Genomic DNA, 19,821 nt, shown 5'->3' with positions numbered 1-19,821 from the left:
TATCTATCTATCTATCTATCTATCATCTATCTATCTATCTATCATCTATCTATCTATCTATCTGTCTATCTATCTATCATCTATCTATCTATCTGTCTATATATCTATCTATCTATATTAACATGTACATTTATATTTATATATTTATTTATATTGATATATTTGTTCCTGTGTGCATGTGTATATGCACACACAAAAATATACATGTACACATACGTTGATACATGCACATATATGTGTGTGTTTTTACAAATATGTGTCTGAAGTTTGTTAAAACTCTGCATCTAAGGGTGACTTTTCCAAGATTTTGTGTTCTGCTTCAGTCATTGCCATCCAGTTGGCTTTCGACAAATGATTTTCTGTCTTTAGGCTTCTGGTTCTTGATTTGTAAAATGATGTACTAACTCATCAGTAGTGTCCATTATTGCTCGAACAATCTATAGTTTTACGTGCGTGAAGTGCACTTCTGTTACACAATTAGCAATATGAAGGAATATAAATATTTCCCTCACAAGGGTGGTGCAAATTTTAGGTGAGATGATGTACTGAAAGTCCTTTCCAAAAACCTTGACATGTCTCAGATAGAATCATCAGTGTGAGACAGAATGTATGGAGAAAAGGAAACCAAATCTACTGAAAGACAGACAGCTTTGTGAGTTCAAAAATGGTGTCCAAATCTTCTGGTTGATGAAGCAGTTTTCAGCCGTATTCTTTCAGCAAATTGATAGAAATGGGAAAGAGGTGAAAGTCCCTCAGTTAACTTTTTCTTTAAATACACTATGCTTCTTGGCCCCTTGGCGTTTCCTTTGAATTTTTAAGGAAATATCCGAATAAGTCATTTTATTTTGAATAACTTTATCTTTTCTTTTCCTTATGTTTAGGTTCCTGTTAGGAATGTAAAGGAAAAATATTTGCAGGAGAAAAAGGACATCATACAGTATGAAGTTGCCATGCACAAAGTGGAATTAAAAACAGTAAAAATTAAGAATCAGCAAACCAGAAAGCACCACAGAGAAGAAACTGAAGCTTTGAAAGAGAAGAATGAGGAGCTTCAACAGGAATTACAGTGGAATAGAGAAGCATTAAGAAAAATCCGATTTCAATACAGTGGCCAAGTAAAGGTTCTGAAAGCTGAGAATGCAGCGCTGAACTCTCAATTGGAGAATGCAAAAGAAAACACAGAGAGACTAGAGAGCGAAATTGAATCATACAGGTCTCGTCTGATGTCTGTTATTGACGATTATGAGCAAAGTGAGGCGTCCAAACTAGCCCTTGAACATTCCTTTCAGGAAGCAAGAGATGAGTGGCTTCATGTACAGGACAAGTTAAACAGTGACTTGTCTAGTTTAAGAGAGAACCATGCTTTCCTTTCTGAAGAACTCTCTCAGGCTGAAAGTGGAGCCAAGAGTTTAGAAAATGAGCTAGACCATGTTCATGAATCCCTCAGAGAAAAGACATATATTGTAGAAAACACACAGAGAGAACTGAACCATGCTGAAGAGAAGGCAAAGGAACTTGAAGAAACAAATCGAGTGTTAAAGGAAAAACTCAACAGATGTAGTTTGGAAAATGAATCTCTCCAAGAAAGGTTACGTCAAATCCAGAGTGAAAATATGGTGCTTCAGCAAGCGCTTGAAGACACACAGAAGAAAGTCACGATGAAAGAAAAGCAACTGAGTGATGCTCAGGTACAGTTTATTGATCTCTTCAACAAACTTTCTACTGATAGTGAAAAACAAGTTCTTCTAGTAGAAGACAGCAAGAAAGTGTTAGTCAGTGAATGTAACCACTTAGGAGAACAAATGTGTAAATATGAAATTGAGAAGGCTGAAAGAGGGTTCGGTCATTAAATGTCATACTTGGATAACGATATAGCTTTTTGAAATGAAAGTCAAAGTAATTTTAATCAAGATAATTTAGGAATTTGAATTCTCAACAGGCTGGTGAGGTTATCAACTTTCATTGGGGAAATGCTGATATGTAAGAATTGAGAATGAGAATCCATAATATGATAAATAGAACAAGTAATGTCATGATTTTTAAGATAATATGAATGCAATAATAATTAAACATACTGTAATAAAAAGTAAGCAATGAAATTAAGAAATGAAAATAATGTGATACATAAAAATAATAACATAAAAACGAAATAAAAATAAAAATAAAAAAATGCTTTTTACCTTAAGAAGACTCAGAGTCCATGACATTTTGGTTTCATAAATATTTGTAGGGGAAATCGCTGCCTCATAAATGCAGATAATTTTTTCCATTTTAATAATTTTCCTAATATCCCATTTGAACTCTGAAATGGAATAAATTATTTCAAATGCTGAAGTTGAAGAGAGATCTTACACAAAAATGCTAGGAATTATATAACAGTTGAAAGATAAAATTTCTTGTTTGATTCTGTGGAATATTCCCATTAGACATCTCATTAGCATTTAAACATATTCCACAATATGACTAGTTTCAATTCAGACTCCTCTCAACTACCTTTTGATGCATTAACAACTGGATTATATTTGTAGTGAAATTCCGCAGTCTAGACACTATTTTTCTTTCCGAGTGAGGACAGCAATTCTATTCCGAAAGATCATTTTTCTGCATTAAACGTTAACTTTTTGCGTTAATAATCTTATTTTTTAATTGTGCTTCACTAGTAATATTTTAATGTCAGTATTTTTTTATTGTTTTACGAATAATTCTTGCTCGATGTGCAAAATTGCAAGTTCTGGAATCACGGCCGTTTAGTTGTTGAATAAGAATAACTTTACACAGTCTAATACCAGCTCTCATTTTCTGTGATTTTTCATATATACAATGAGTGTCCATTATACCATATATTGTACTGGGCAATAATTCATCTAAAAAAGTTGAAAATTTTATCTTATCCTTCCAAAGCAGAATTTAGTAACCTTATGGGAATTCAGTACATTGTGCCCATTTTACTGTCTCAACTTTACATTGTCTCCTTTTAGCCTTATGTTTTCTTCAAAATAGCTTCCCAGACTTTAGTTACAGTTAGTTTCACAAATTCCTTCATCGTGCCTAATTAGAGAAAAAATTTTGATCTCTTTTGATTTTTGGCTTCATTTGGTATTCATAACTTATGCAATAATTTGCGTTGCACTATGATGAAATTAGAGATGAATTTTTGCAGTGTATCAGTCTATACACACATGACTTTGCATCTTGCGTGTATATGTACACATACACATATGAGAATGGATGAATACGTCTGTATGTACAAAACGCTGAACTTGCAACGTGCTGTGTATAGATTAGTGGGAGAACTAGCATATTCTTTCATAGTTTCCTTTTTTTTGTCGATTGACTGAAACCAGGAGTGTAATTCCTATCTGAACAGGAACAGGAATTCTTTGAAGGCTTAGCAAAGACTCTTGAAGATGTGAACAGTGCCTAGTGACCATATTTGTTGTTTTCATTTTGGCTTTGAGCAAAACAAATCATTCATGTCAAACGCTTTTACCAAGCCTGACATGCGTACCGGTACCTACGTTCCTTCTCCTCAGTTAAACAATGAGAGGAAGGAAAATTCAAACGTTTCTTGTAGATGTCCTCCTCTTTCTAAATGTTGGTGCATAGAAATGAGGCAGCTAATTTCTCTGAAAAAAGGAATGGGAAACGATTAATGTGTCTATCAAGTACAAAAAAGTATACATTCCTCCCCCCTCATTCCAGTATTTTCCATGTGAATTTCACCTATAATATTTCAGTCCCTAGATAGCTTTTGAGGGGCTGTAATTATTCTCAAAAAGGAGTCAATGGGGACACCAGGCTGAATGTTCTGATATCTCAGGATTATACTGAGCAAGTGGAAAGTGCGCATTTGATCCATGCTAAATGAAGGTTGAGTAGAATAATCAAAAGAGCTTTCTTGTGTCAGGAGCCAAGTGTCAATCTTTTTCCCTAGAAACGACTAACGTTAGGACCTTGGGTAACTCAACTAACCTCTTTGGAGTTTCGTTTTTCTCATGTGCCACATGCGGGAATTTTGTTAAATACCATCTAAGATATTTATATCTCAAATCTATGAAAATTATGAATATGTTGATGAAATTAAATTGCATGCAGAACTATAATGACTTTTGATTTGAATTTTGAAACTATATTTATTTTATATGAGCTAATATTGCTTTCTGAAATCAGCAATAGAAATAATTTGAACACATATCTATCAGGCCAGAGAAAGACATCTTCAGCGAGAAGTTCCTGTTTCCGGCAACTATCAATCCATGAGAATAGTTTCACAACAAGTTACATCATTTTATCGAAGGAATTATGAAGAGAAGGAAAAACTACTGAAGCAAGTAGACGAAACCAAAAGTAAAGTATGTATGCAAAAAGATCAATAATTTGTTCCTGATGAATGGAAATTGTGTGCAGTGTGACATTTCCCTTTTGCTCGTCAACAGTATAAATTTTCTGAACGCTCTGTCTGTCATTTAAGTTGAATTAAAGTTAGACCTACAACCGCCACAATTTGTGCACATGAATTTCAATACTAATATTCACTCATGATGTCGTTGACAATTTGGTTTATCTGTCCTTACACAAGGAATGAGTGTTTTTCCAAGGACCCATAATGCCTAAATCATTTCTATGATTCTTTATGTTTAGAAAGACCTTTACCATCATTTTCTCATTTAATCCCCAAACAATGCTGTGAAGTAAAAATTATTTGTATACTTCCATTGAAACTTCTCCTTGAATAACAGGAAAAGGTTGTTTCTTCACAATTCCTAAATATGTAAATTGTACCTGCAAAATACAATTGAGAATTAAAGTAATGAGATGGATGATTTCATTAATATCTTCTAACTTCAGCAATCAGATCTCACCATGTGCATTTCTAGCTCCATACCTTCTTCACTTCTTGCTCAGTTACACGTTCTCATCTGCACTCCCCATCAAAAACCTATCTACTCTTCATCTCCAACAGGCTTGTGCATTCCAAACCCACGATATTTTTGCCATAATGCCATTGGGACTTTTCACCCCTAAGGATTTCTGAATCTCCTGAAATCCGCTTTTCATCTGATACCACCTAATTACCTAATACCGAATTGGGTATGTAAGTGAGCATTTATTGCTTTATGGTTTTCACATCTGTTGACAAACTATCACTTCCCTTTTCTAACTGTTTTTTGCCCAACTGTAATAAAGTTTCTTGAGGACAGAACAATGGATACTTCATTCTTTCTCGGTAGAACTTTGCTTTCAAAGCACACTGTCAGTAGAGGCAATTGTTATGATTGTTGTAGTACAAGTAGTACTAGTTGTAGTTCCAGTACTATTAGTTCTAGTGATAGGAGTACTTGTAGTAGTAGTCCTAGTAGTAGGAAAACAGGAACAAGGAAACTAAATGTTTATTTGTTGATTTTGCCAGCAGTTGAAAGTGGTTGGACTAAAATACTTGAAGATGTTCTAGTCTGATTTTTATAAATTTTGAATTCTCCAGACCACAAAGAGCAAAGTAGAAATTGAAAACAAAATTATTTTTCAGTTGCTCGTATTATTCTTAGAAATTTTTAAAATGAAGGTACAGTTAAGCGTACAATTGCATGACAGTCAAATTCTTCTAACCTGTTCCCTTTAATGCTAGCAAATACCTTTCTCCATTGTCAGTTGCTTTCCCACATTTCCAAGTATTTAGGTATAGATTCATCATTGTAGAAGGCACAATCTATAGTAAGAGGTATTTCGGATACTCTTCAAAACAAATTTCACCCTAGTCGTCATCATAAATTGCATAGTAAGTACGTATCTCTTCCAAAGCAGGCAAAAAAAAAACTTTTGATGATGGGATATTTCTCCACTTAGACGTATGTTGGGGGAATTAGGGATAGAAATTTGCGTCTGGGGTTAGAAAGATTTGACTTCAAATGTGTCCACAGATTCTATCTGTGTGATCCTAGGCAAGTCACTTAATTCTTCTCCCTTTCCTTAGCCACAAAATGGGGATTATAATAGCACATACTTCTCAGTGTTGTTGGAAGAATCAAATGAGATAATGATTGTAAATCTCTTAAGGTTATGGCCTTTGTTCTTGGCACGTATTAGATACTTAAGAAATATTAGTTTCCCTGCTCCAAGGACATAAAGATCATTGTCCATTTTATACAAATAATACTACCTCCCAAATTTTGATAAGCATCTCCAAATATTGCAAAAGACTTTTCTTAACCTGGCTAATTTCAGTAGACTTGGCTTAGTTAAAAAACTATTATGAGTTCCAGTCTCATTCTTCTGAAAATTACTTTTCTTTTGAATTTGTATTCTTGAGAAATTTTTCAAGGTGTCAGAAATCAGCACTGGAATGAAATAAGTTTTGTTTCCCAAGTAGCTCCCCTATCACTCCTTGTCTTCCTTTCCCTCACCTTCTTTCTGGAAGACCTGGATTAAAATATTAACCGTCAAAAGCTTTTTGCATCAGGATGCAGTCAAGAAACTAGGTGTGAACTGACTCCTGGAAGTTTCAGCAAGGAAGCAGTAATTTAGAATCCATCTTTGGTAGGAAGAGGTAGGTCAATTAATTGGCATTCTGGCCAAACTGGCACTATGTCTTGTCTAATTTCCCTGATCGCGCAAGTTTTCACTATGGAAGATTTCAGTGAAATTACAGTTTCTCCCTTGTTCAAATGTTATTTCATCAATTAGTGAATAATAATTATGTGAACAACACTGTGATAGACCCTGAGAAGTATACGAAGACTGTGTGTGAGACACGCACTGTCTTCTTGAAGAATTTTCACTCTCTCTGGGAAGTCAATACAAAAGAGAGAAAGTTCATTTGTAGCAAAAAGTAGAATTTAAACAACTACTAAGTGAACGATATTCCTGTAAGTATTTATGAAAGAAGATATCAGTACAGGTGGAAATTAGAGCAGATGGTATTAATCCATTCATGTTTTTATTAATGAGAACATTACTCGATGCAAATTGGTTGAGTTAGCAGCCCTAGTGGAAGAACAATTGCTGAATACCTACGTATTATACATATATATGTATATATATATATATATATATATGTATATATATTTATACGTATCTATGTACATTTATATATTTATTTATATTGATATATCTGTTCCTGTGTGGATGTGTATATGTACACACAAAATTATACATGTACACATATGGAATTACACACACATGTGTGTGTTCATATAATTATATGTCTGAAATCTGGTAAAACTGTCAATCTAAGGGGGACTTTTCCAAGATTTTGTGTTCTGCTTCAGTCCATTGCCATCCACACGACTTTCAGCAAATGGTTTTCTGTCGTTAGGCTTCTGGTTCTTGAATTATAAAATGATGTACTAACTCATCAGTAGTGTCCCCTTTTGCTCTAATAATCTATAGTTTCAAATGCGTGAACTGCACTTCTGTTCCACACTTAGCAATATAAATAAATATAAGTATTTCCCTCATAAAGGTTGTGCAAATTGTAGGTGAGATCATGTATTGAAAGTACTTTCCAGACACCTTGAAATGTCTGAAATAAAAGCAGCAGTGTGAGATAAAATGTATATGGAGAAAAGGAAATCAAATATACTGAAAGACAGACAGCTTTGTCGGTCCAAAAACGCGTTCCAAATCTTCGATTTATGATGCAGTTTTAAGTCCTGTTCTTTGCGCAAATTAACAGAATGGGAAATAGGTGAAACTCCCTCAGTTAACTTTTCCTCTGAAGACACTATGCTTCTTGGACCTTTGGCGTTTATTTTGAATTTTTATGGGAATATCAGAATTTATAATTTTATTTTGAATAACATTTTTTTCTTTTTCTTATCTTTAGGTTCCTCTTAGGAACGAAAAGGAAAAATACCTGCAGAAAAAAAAGGAAATCATACAGTATGAAGTTGCCATGCACCAAATGGAATTACACACAGTAAAAAGTAAGGATAAGCGCACCAGAAAGCACCACACAGAAGAAACTGAAGCGTTGAAAGAAAAGATTGAAGAGCTTCAACAGAAATTACAATTAAATAAAGAAGCGTTAAGAAAAATCGGATTTCAGTGCCGTCGACGAATAATCGTTCTGAAAGCTCAGAATGCCATGCTGAACTCTAAACTGCAGAATGCAGGACAAAACATTGAGAAACTAGAGGACGATGGGGCATCATACGCGTCCAGGTTGATCAAAATCGTTGGCAAATATGAGTTATCAAAATTAGCCCTTGAGGATTCCTTTGAGGGTAAAAGAGATGAGTGGCTTCATTTAAAGGACAAACTAAACCATGACTTGTGTAGTCTAAGAGAGGATAACGGTGTCCTTTCTGAAAAACTCTCTAAGACTGCAAGTAGAGCCAAGAGTTTAGAAAATGAGCTAGACCATGTCCATGAATCCCTCAGAGAGAAGACATACATTTTAGAAAACACACAGAGAGAACTGAAGCATGCTGAACAGAAGGCAGAGGAACTTGAAGAACCAAATCAAGTGTTAAAGGAAAAGGTCAAGAGATATAGTTTGGAAAATGAATCTCTCCAAGAAAGATTAGGCCAAATCCAGAGTGAAAATATGGTGCTGCAGCAAGAGCTTGAAGACACACAGAAGAAAATCATAATTCAAGAAAAGCAAATGAGTGATGCCCAGGTGCAATTTATTGATCTCTTCAATAAAGTTTATGCTGATATTGATAAACAAGCTCTTATAGTAGAAGAGAGCAATAAAGTATTAGTTAATGTGTGAATGGAACCACTTCAGAGAGCAAACGTGGAAATATGAAAATGAGAAGGCCGCAAGAGGGTTCGCTTTTGAAGTGTTTTGCTTGGATAAGTTTTAGTCGTTTTGAAATGAAATTCAATTTAATTTTTATCAAGATATCTTAGGAATTTGAATATTCGACAGGCTGGTGATGCTATTATCTTTCATTGTACAAATTCTGATATATAAGAATTGAGAGTGAGAATCCATGATATGATAAATAGAACAAGTAATATAATAATTTTTAAGATCAAATGAATATAAAAATGAAAATAACATGTACTGTAATACAATATAAGTAATAAAGCAAACAATCGAAAGCAATTTTAAACATAAAAATAATAATATAAAAGCTAAAAGTATAAAAATAATTTACAAATTCTTCTTTTAGGTAACGACACATTTTGCTTCAAGAAATCATGCAGTCCATGACATTTGGCTTAATAAATATTTGTATAGGAAATCTCTAGTATCCAAATAAAGATAAATTTTTATTTCATTAATTTTTCTATTATTCCATTTGAATACTGAAATATCACAAATTTTTTCAAATGCTGCAATTTAAGAAAAGTCTTCCAACATAATGCTAGGAACAATATTACAGTTGAAGTATAAAATCTCTTTTGAGATAACTGTGCAATATGCCCTTTACGAGTTTCATTAAAATTTAAACATACTCATCTGTCTAACTAGTTTCAATTTAGACACTTTTGAACTAATTTTTGAAACATTAACGATTGGATTCTATTTGTAGTGAAATTCCGTAGTCGAGCCACTACTTTTCTTTGAAATTTAGGACAGTGCTTCTATTCAGAAACATTATGATTCTTCATTAAGCGTTAATTTTTCAGTTACTAATCTTATTTTTTAATTGTACTCCACTATTTTTTCATCTCTTTTTTTATTTTTTTTTTTGTGGTTGGACTAACAAGTCTTGCTCAGTTTCCAAAGTTGCCGGTTCTGGAATCACTCCTTTTAGTTCCTTAATATGAATAATTTATACAGTCTAATAGCAGATCACATTATCTGTGATTTTTCATATATGCAGTGAGGGTCGATTCTACCACGTATTGTCCTGGGTAATGATTTCATCTAAAAAATTTAAAATTTTATCTAGTCATTCCATAATAGAGTACAGTTTACTTGTAGAAATTCAGTGAATTGAGCCAATTTTACTTTCTGAACTTTACATTGTCTTCTCTTAGCCTTATGTTTTCTTCAAAAAATTTGGCGTGACTCTACTAAAATTGACTTTTACAAAGTACTTCATCTTGTCTAATTAGAAAAAAAACATTTGGCTTCTTTTGATTTTTGGCTTCATTTGGTTTTCATAATTTATGTAATAATTCCCCTTGCTCTGTAGTGAAAGAGGAGAAGAATTGTTGCAGTATATCATTCTATACACATACAGTTATGTTTTTCTGTGTGGATATCTACATATACATATATGTGAACGGATGAATACGTCTGTATGTCCAAAACTCTGTACTTCTAACATGCTATGTACACATAGCGTGTAGAACTAGCATATTTTCCATAGTTTCCTGTTTCTTCTCCATTGACTGAAACCAGGAGTGTAACTCTTATCTGAACAGAGAAAGCAACTTCCTTGAAGGCTTAGCAAGACTGTTGAAGATGTGAATAATACCTAGCGCCCATATTTGTTGTTGACATTTTGACTTTGGGCATGTTAAGTGCTTTTACCAAGCCTGACAAGCATATCAGTGCCTATGTTCATTCTCCAGCGTAAACCATGAGAGGAAAGAAAGCAAAACCTTTTCTTGTAGATGTCTTTCTTCTACGGACTGGCACACAGAAATAAGGTAGTCAACTTTTCCGAAAAATGGAATGGGAAACCTTTACATTTTCTACCAAGCATAAGAAAGTGTACGTTCTTCCCTCCTCTTTCCTTTACTTTGCGTGGGAATTTCACGTAAAATGTTTTAGTGCCTAGATAGCTTTGGAGGTAGTCTCATTCTTGTCAATTAAGACGTAATGGGGAAAGCAGGCTGACTGTACTGATTTCTGAGGAGTATTCTGAGGGAGTAGAAAGATCTCATTTGCTCCATGCTAAATGGAAGTTGAGTGATATGATCTAAACAACTTTGCTGTCTCAGGAGCCAAGTTTTAATCTTTTTCTTTCTAAACGTCTACCTTTAGGACCTTGGTTACTCATTTAACCTCTTTGGAGTTTAGTTTTTCTCACCTGCAAAATGAGGTTGTTTCCTTAATCCCTAAGAGATTTCTGTCTTTCAATCTTTGATAATTATGAACATACTGAAGAAATTAAGTTGTATGCAAAATTATATAGACTTTTGATTTGAATTTTAAAATTATATTTATTTTATACGAGCTAATGTTGCTTTATGAAATCTGTAATATTAGTAATTTGGACATATTTCTATCAGGCTAGAGTAAGAAATCTTCAGCGAGAGCCACCTGTTTCCTGCAATTATCAGTCCCTGACAGGAGTTTCACAACAAGTCACATCATTTAAGGAAATTGATTATGAAGATAAGGAAAAACTACAGAAGGAAGTAGATGAAACCAAAAGTCAAGTACGTATGCAAAAAGATCAGTAATTTGTTCTGGAAACAAATGAGTGGAAAGTATATTCAGTGTGACATTTCACATTTTTAAGCAATATATTTAGTTTTAATATTCTCCAATCACTACGACAAAACTTAGATTTTTTTCCCTCCCCAAGAGCCATACAATTCTATATAGAATCTACATATACATTCCTACTGAGTACATTTTCACTGTAGTCATGCTGTGTAGAGGAATTAAATAGATGGGAGAAATCATATAACAAACCAAAATATAACACACACACACACACACTCACACACACACAGAAATGATCTGTTAAATTCTGCGATTGAATTCCATAGTTCTTTCCCTGCATGTGGAAAGCATTTTGCCTTAGGGCATCATTGGGAATTTTTTTTTTTTTTTGAATATCGAAGTCTACCAGAAAAAGCTCTTGCACACTTTGGTGGTTGCTGTGCACAAAGTTCTCCTGGTGCTGCTCCTCTTGCTCAGCATCAAACCATGTAAATATTTTCAGGCTTCTCTGAAGTCATCTTGCTCATCATTTCTTATAGCGCAATAGTATTCCATTACATTCAGATACCATAATGTCTTCAGCCATTCCTCAATTGATGGGCATCCCCTTGATTTCCAGTTTTTGGCCACTACAAAGAGTGATGCTGTAAATATTTTTGTACATGTGGGGTCCTTTCTCATTTTTATTATCTCTTGGGGATACAGTCATATTGCTGTATATTGCTGGGTGAAGGGGTATGCACATTTTTGTAGCCCTTTCGGCACAGTTCCAAAGCGCTGTCCAGAATGGGTGGATGAACTCACAGCTCCACAAACAATGAATTAGTGTTCCAACTCTCCCACATCCTCGCCAACATTTATTATTTTCCTGTTCTGTCATGTTTGCCAATCTAATAGGTGTGTTGTGGTACCTCAGAGTTGTTTTGATTTGCATCTCTAATCAAAAGTGGTTGAGAGCATTTCTTCTATGATTATAGGTATCTTTAATTTCTTCCTCTGAAAATTGTTTGTTCATATCCTTTTACCATTTATTAATTGGGGAATGACTTGTATTCTGGTACATTTGACTCAGTTCTCTATATACTCTAGAAATGAGGCCTTTGTCCCCAACATTAACTGTCAAAATTCTTTCCCAATGTACTACATCCCTCTGAATCCTGATTGCATTGGGTCTAGTTGTGCAAAAACTTTTCAGTTTAGTGCAATCACAATTATTCACCTTTCCCTTCATAATGCTTACTGTCTTTTCTTTAGTCAAAAACTCTTCCCTTCTCCATAAATCTGATAAATACACTATTCCTTCCTCCTTCACTTTGTCCATGATATCAATCTTTATCCCTAGATCATGTACCCATTCATTCTTGTGCATGGTGTCATGAATTGGTCTATGCTTAGTTTCCACCACATTGTTATCCAGTTTTCCCCGCAATTTTCTCGAACAGTGAGTTCTTATCCCAGAAGGTAGGGGTCCTTGAGTTTATCAACCCAGAGACTGCTATATTCATTGCCTGCTATCTCTTGAGTACCTAGCCCATTCCACTTCTCTACCCTTCTCTTTCTTAGCTACTACCAAGTGGTTTGGGGAATTGCTGCTTTCTCATTTTACCAGTTTTGTCAATTTTCTGAACACTGTGTCTGTAATTTCCGTTGACTTAGAATTACTCCTCCAACTTCCACAATCTGTACACGTAAATTTTAATACTTATATTCACTCTTTCTGTGGTTGACCATTTGGTTTATCTGTCCTTATGCAAAGAGTGAGGTGTTTGTCCCAGGACCAATAATAGCTCAATCATTCCTATCATACTTGATTTTTAGAAACACCTTGACCTTCATTTTCTCATTTAATCCCCCAAACAGCACTGTCAAGTACAAATTCTTTGTTTCTTTCTGTTCAAACTCCTCCTTGAATAACAAGAAAATGTTATTTCTTCACATTTTGTACATATAGAAATTGTACATGGAAAGGATAAATTGGAGTTGAAGTAATTAGATGGATGCTTTCATTAATATTCCCTAACTTAATCAATCTGATCTCACCCTGTGGATTTCCACCTCCATACCTCCATCTTGTTTAGTTACTCTTCTTGTTTAGTTACACTTCCTCATCTGTGCTACCTATTCAAAACCTTTCTACTCTTCACATTCAAGATGTTTTTGAATTACAAAAGTATGATTCTTTTCTCATAATGCTTTTTGGGCTTTTCACCCCTGTTGATTCCTGAATCTCCTCAAATCCACTTTTCATCTGATACCACAAAATCTGGTATTTAATTACAGATAGATTGTCCTATGGTGATCGCATTTCTTATCAAACTATCAATTGCTTTATCTCATTGTTTTTTACCCAATTATAATGGAGTTCCTTGAGGACAGGGAGTATTCATGCTTCCTTATTTTCCATAGAAATTCCTTTTCCCAGGATGTTGGCAGTAGAGTAATTGTTATTATTGTAGTAGCAAAAGTAGTAGTAGTAGTTGTAATAGATTTGGTAGTAGTACTTCTAGTAAAAGTAGTAGTGGTACTGGTAATAATAGTAGTATTAATAGTGGAAAAACAAGAAGGACAAAACTCTATATTCATTTCTTGGCTTTGCCTAGGTTGAAAATGGAGTTAAAATGAAAATTGGCTCAAGGTGATATTTGGACGAAAGCACCTTGAGTTTGTCTATTCTGGTTTTTTATATATTTTCGGTTTCCCAGAGCCTCCAATGGCCACATATAAATTCAGTAAAAAAAAATATTGTTGTTATTATTATTAGAAATTATTAAAATGAAGGGGAGGTTACGCATAGAATACCAACACAATCAAATTCCCTTAACGGGTTTCCATTATTAGGTCAAGTGCCTTTCTCCTTTTTCATTTGCTTTCCCATATTTATATCTAGTTGTGTGTGCTATTCATCATTATGCCTGCCAAAAAGTATAGAAGTGGATATTTCTGACATTCCTCAAACATATTTTCAAATTAGTACCCATCATAAGTGGTAAAGCAAGGGAAATCTAAGCCAAAGTGATCAAAAAGAGAATTTTGTATGATGAGATGTTTCTCAACTTGAAGGGGATTGGCAGCAATTATGGATAAAATCTTGAGCCTGGGCTGAGAAAGATCTGATTACAGATATAGCCTCAGATGCTCTTGGTGTGATCTTAGGCAAGTCACTTAATCTTTTCAGTATTCTCAAACATGAAATGGGGTTGATAATAGCACCTACCTCCCAGGGTTGTTGTGAGAATCAAATGAGATGATAATTGCAAATCACTCAACTTTATGGCCTTTGTTCCTTGCACACGTTAGACACCGACTAAATGCTAGTTTCTCTACACTGAAAACAAAAGACCATTGTCATTTTCATACAAATAACCACTGCCTCCCCAATTTTCATATCTACCTCCTAATTTTTCAAAAGCCTTATTTTGAACTCGTTAATTTCCGTATACTTCCCTTAGCTATGACATTATTACAAGGTCCAATCTCATTCTTAGAAAAACTTCTTTACTCTGGCATTTGACCCTTGAGACATTTTTCTAGGTTTCAGAACGCAGTACGAGAGTGAAACAACTTTTTTTTTCCCAATTAACTCCCCTATCCCTCATTGTCTTCATTTCGCTCACATTGTTTGTGGAACACATCGATTGAAATATTACCCTTCCAAACCTTTTAGTTTCAGGCTGCAGTCCAGAAACTAGGTGTGGACTGAGACCTTGAAGGTAAAGTAAGGAAGAAAAAAGTCAGAGTCCCTCTTTGTCAGTACGAATTACCTCATGTAATTGGTATTCAGTGCAAACTAGCACTCATTTCTAATCTAATTTCCCAGATCATCCAAGTTTTCGTTCTGTAAAAATTAGTCAAATTACAATTTCTTCCTTGTTCAAAATTTACCTCATCAACTAGTGAAAATCCATATGTGAATTCCACTATGAGAGGTTCTGAGCAGGTAGCAAAAGCTATGTGTAAGACATGCACTCTCTCCTTGAAGAATTTTCAGTCTCTCTAGCATTCCAATGCCAAATAGAGGAATTTCATGTTTAATACAATGTAGCATATAAACAACTACTAAGTGCATGGTAAACATGTAAGCATTTATGAAAAGGAGAGATCACTATAGGTGGAGGTTAGAGCAGATGGTATTATCCAGTCCTGTTCTCAGTACAAGAAGTTCCCAGAGCAAATTTGCTGAGGTAGCAACTCTAGTGGAAGAAAAATTGCAGAATATCTGAATTTTATATATGCGTACACACATCTATACATCTGTTCATATGTATATGAATTATTGATAGCATATATAGGAGGGTGAACTTTAAAAATTTTGCGTCCTGGCTCAGCCTCTTGGCATACAACTTGTTTTTATGAATGTTTTTCTCTCTCAAACCTTGGATTCTTCATTTATAAAAAAATCTGTACTAACTCATGACTTGTCCATTTTTGCTCTGCTTATAGTTCTAAATGAGTATAGTGCAGTTGATTATCCTGAAAATATTTAGTGAATTCCTGCTAGGTCCCTATACAATATATCACCAGTAGACACTGAAATAATAAAGAACTAAAATGAGAGGTGATTCTCAATGTAGGCATTAACCCGAATAGCATACTCACTCAATGCTGCAGACAAAAATCTCAAAGAATGTAGTGAAGGCAAGGTTCATTGAAGCAAAATAGTAAGGAAAGCATTGAAGAAAAGTGAGAACTTTGAGTTGCCTTCGAGATTTGGGAAGGGATCAGCAGTACAGGAGAGCAATGGAGTCCAATAGGCTAAGAAAGTGATGGATTAGTAGGATAGGGAGCGATAGGAAAATACGAAAAGCATAGGAGTGTGAGGAGGGGAGCCGTAAAGCAATTAGAATTAAAAGTTGGAAAAATGTGATGAAGTGAGATATAAGAGAAAAGAAGACGGAGAATTTAAGCCTCAATCTGATAGCCCATAGAAGTTCCTGTACATGGCAGTAACATGATCTCAACGATGTTTGATAGTACTTGGCTTAGCATTTTGTAGGAAAGATTGGTGTGCGGGCAAAATTAGAACAGAAAGACTCTGTAGCCCTTTTGTTTTTAATTAAACTGTATGCAACTGATTTAACACCAGTGTGATTGCTTCCTCCTTTGTAAAATGAGAAGGTGGGATTAAATGCTCACCTCCCTCACTCTTTGATCCTCGGCTTGAAGTCATGATCCAGGACCAAAGGGGTCTCCATGAGATAGAAGAGGAAAGAGAAACAGGGTGAAAGGATAATTTATAGGGAAAATAAATTACCAATCACAGAAGAGAAAGAGGATCTATGTTTCAGTGAAGTCAGAGACTAAGAAGAAAAGTTTTTGGATACCAGTATGACTTCTACCTCTTGAGAATGCAGTTGTAGTAGACTAGTAAGGAGGGAATAACTGATTTTATGGCAATGAAGAAAGGCACTATGTTTTAGGAATAGAGATCTTGCCTCAGACGTATGCATAGGTTGAAATCCCAATGTTGACACAAATGGCTTCATGATCCTGGGCCAGTTTTGCATAATTTTGGTGCCCTAAGTTATTCAGTAAAACTCTGAGAGTTGCAGATTCTGAGACGTCGGTTGAGGGCAGGACCTCTTTGTACTGATACGTTATAAACGTTATGACTGGGCATTTCCTATACCAATTAAGTCACAGATAAATAGAAAATAAATAAGGGAAGAGTTACAGATAAATAGATGAATGAAATGGAAATAGGAAGTGAAGAAATGCAGCTGTGGTAAAAATTCATTGGAGAAATGTGGAAGCAAAGAGGAGAAATAGGAGTGAGTCTACAATACAATCATGCAGTATTCACCACAATGAGCAGGCTTCTGTCTTTCTTTGCAAGAGAGTAAAGAGCACCTGGCTCATAATCGGGAACAACAGATAACCACTCAAGGAGAAAAAGAAAACGTCAATTTACTCACGTTGCATCTCTCTTATTTCAGTACAAAGAGATTAGCAGAACTGTTTTACACCCTTACTTACAAAGACATACATTGTCATTTCAACATAGGAATGTGTGGAACATGGGTCAGGTGTGCCAACGCAAAGGGGAAGTGGAGCTGAACGGATAATTATCATGGGCTCTAGAGAAATAGGAAAGGCCAATGTTCCTCCAAGGTGTGGTGTGTTGGGAAACTTGGCCCACTTTCTATTCATTCCTATTCATTTCAATCATTTCTAAATTTATGAATATTGTCAGTAAAAGTAATACCTATATTGAATCAAATCAGAACTTTCATTGATTTAAATTTCAAAAGAAAAGAAATAGTTTGTAGTGAAATCACAGGAAAGGTATGTCATGTCAAGGAAGATCAATCATTTTCAAATCTTTCCATATTTGTTTTGGTTTAACAATCTATGCTTAAATTGATATTTACAGTTGCAGCTAGAGTTAATGAAGAGAATCCCTTTGAGAAATGCCAGTTCAATTGTGATATTTTTCATTGTAAAATTTTTTTAAAGCTTCGTATTGAAAGGGAAAAATTCACGAGACTCAATGAGTGGAAGCAATGTCTGGAAGATTCTCTAGAACTACAAATGAAGAGAAATGATGAATTAGAGGAAGATTTAAATCGGTAAGACCCCTTTTGGCAGGCCTTTCAAAGGAAACATTAAGTAAGCAAGGATTTCACTCTTTTGTTAAATACTGAGTACAAATTCATTTTGTATATTAACACTTAAAGAATTCCACCATGGATGATTCTAAGTGAACAAAGGGGTTTTTTTTTTTAATTTTCATTTTCTTCACTAACCTACCGCTGACAAATATACCTTGTGTCCTGCATCTCTGAAGCTATAGTAAAATGCTGCATAGCACCTGTACCTTAAAGTATGTTTGGTGGAATGATACTATACAGCATTTGACAGTCGCTTGTTCTGTATACTATTTCTGGACACAAATGCTTCTCTAAGGTAAATTTCTATGTTTTCTGTCCTAATTTATTTCCTTCATTATTTATCTAATTTGTTCAATTGTCATTCAGTCAAAAAGTATTATCAAACATCCATTCTATATAAAATACTGTGCTGGTCCTGGAGTGACAGGGGTCCATTACTAATGTGCAGTCCCTGCTTTGACAGTGAGTGATTGTAGGCTATTCAAAGAGGTAATGTAGGGACCCAAATAAGCTGTGCAAATGAGAATGTATTAAGTGCTTTAGAATGGTCGAAATGAAATGCAGTCAGAGACTGAAGGAGTAAAAGGCATCTTCTAATTTTGTGGGATCAGCCAAACTAAGTTAAGTATATGACTTTTGAGCTAGACCCCACAGCATTTCTTGACCTGGGATATAAGGCTCTTCACGATGTGCCAGCAGCGTGCCTTTTCTCTCTTCAATTATATTATTCTGTCTTCTATACTTTACACTCCTGTTCAACTGGACTATTCTCTGTGCTTCAAAACATGCCTTGGGCTTTCCCAAATCTGTCCTGTGCCTGTGATATTTACCCATGGTATCTACACTCATCCTCACCCAAATGCAGTTCCTCACTGAGGCCTACTCTGATCTCTGTTTTTGGTAATGAATGACCTTCCCCATCAGAGTTGACATTGAAATTTCGATTACACTCCCCTAAAGCTCTTACACGTGGTTGTATATTGTCATTATCTGCACATTTATTTCATATCCCACTTGGATGAGAGCATCGACCATAGTCTGTCTAAATTCTGTATTCTGTCACACTTTTGAAAGGTAAGCATTTAATGCTTTCAAATTGCATTGTAACTGAATTCCAGTGGATGACTTCTAATTGAATGTGGCAAGAAGTTATCACCGCTGAGGTATCAGATCTTCTTACCACAGGAGAGAGGTTGCCGTATTAGTGGGAGAGGAGAATCTCCAAATGGTCCTGCATTTTCCAGGACTTTAATTTAGCAGTGTTATGATAGAATTAGTTTTTGCGGGGCTTTGATTGAACTGCTTTTAAGAGTACTACCTCTGAGTGGGAGGGAGAAATGCCTCCCCTGTTCCACAAAGTCAGTTTGCAAAGGAGCGTTTGAGATCCATCTGATTTTTCAAGTTAGAGACTACCTGTAATTCCATCCACTAAAGCAACTTGGTATTCCAATAGCATTAAATGAGATCATTTGTGTTTTGTAGCCTAGGACCTTTAAACACTTGCCCAGCCAATTTATATGGATCGACAATGAAAATAACGAAGAAACAACACAGCACTGTAAAACTTTTTTTATTCAAAATGAATTTCCTTATCCTTTGTTGTATTATATTATTTGGAAGGCATCCTTCGTTCTACAAATATGACAGCATAACGAGAAATCATGTGGGCAGTGTTCTAAAATGAAGTGACATTAATGTAGAGCTGATGACGAATATATATCTTTTGAAAGAGAGATGAAATCATTGGTGAGGCTACTGTTTCTCTGGTTTTATTTCCCAAAATATCGTCAGATGTGTTGAGTAATGACAAGAACTCTTTTTATATTTATTTTCTTCTCTATGATTGAGGATAATTTAAGGTAGTGGTTCAAAAATTACCCTTTTGAAATGTATAATATGAAAGCTATGAAGACA

General features: G+C 34.9%; 1 protein-coding gene across 1 annotated transcript; it reads left to right on the top strand.

Moving 5' to 3' along the window:
• Positions 1 to 598: 598 nt before the first annotated feature.
• On the top strand, positions 599 to 17,908 carry LOC140524330 (uncharacterized). The gene is made up of 5 exons (XM_072638734.1): positions 599 to 1,688; positions 4,203 to 4,352; positions 7,823 to 8,620; positions 11,140 to 11,289; positions 17,753 to 17,908. The coding sequence occupies exons 1-5, from the start codon at positions 951 to 953 to the stop codon at positions 17,867 to 17,869; spliced, it is 1,953 nt and encodes a 650-aa protein (XP_072494835.1). The 5' UTR covers positions 599 to 950; the 3' UTR covers positions 17,870 to 17,908.
• Positions 17,909 to 19,821: the final 1,913 nt, after the last annotated feature.

This window comes from Notamacropus eugenii, chromosome 2, assembly GCF_028372415.1.
Source record: "Notamacropus eugenii isolate mMacEug1 chromosome 2, mMacEug1.pri_v2, whole genome shotgun sequence".
Lineage (NCBI taxonomy): Eukaryota > Metazoa > Chordata > Mammalia > Diprotodontia > Macropodidae > Notamacropus > Notamacropus eugenii.
This window is presented reverse-complemented; position numbering and strand designations above follow the sequence as displayed.

What these genes read in the sequence shown, in the direction of transcription:
- LOC140524330 (XM_072638734.1), top strand. Translation starts at nt 951, where the DNA reads ATGCACAAAGTGGAATTAAAAACAGTAAAAATTAAGAATCAGCAAACC. An exon ending in TAGACGAAACCAAAAGTAAA is followed by an intron (nt 4,353 to 7,822) that starts GTATGTATGCAA and finishes TCTTATCTTTAG; the next exon opens with GTTCCTCTTAGGAACGAAAA. An exon ending in AGCAAATGAGTGATGCCCAG is followed by an intron (nt 8,621 to 11,139) that starts GTGCAATTTATT and finishes TATTTCTATCAG; the next exon opens with GCTAGAGTAAGAAATCTTCA.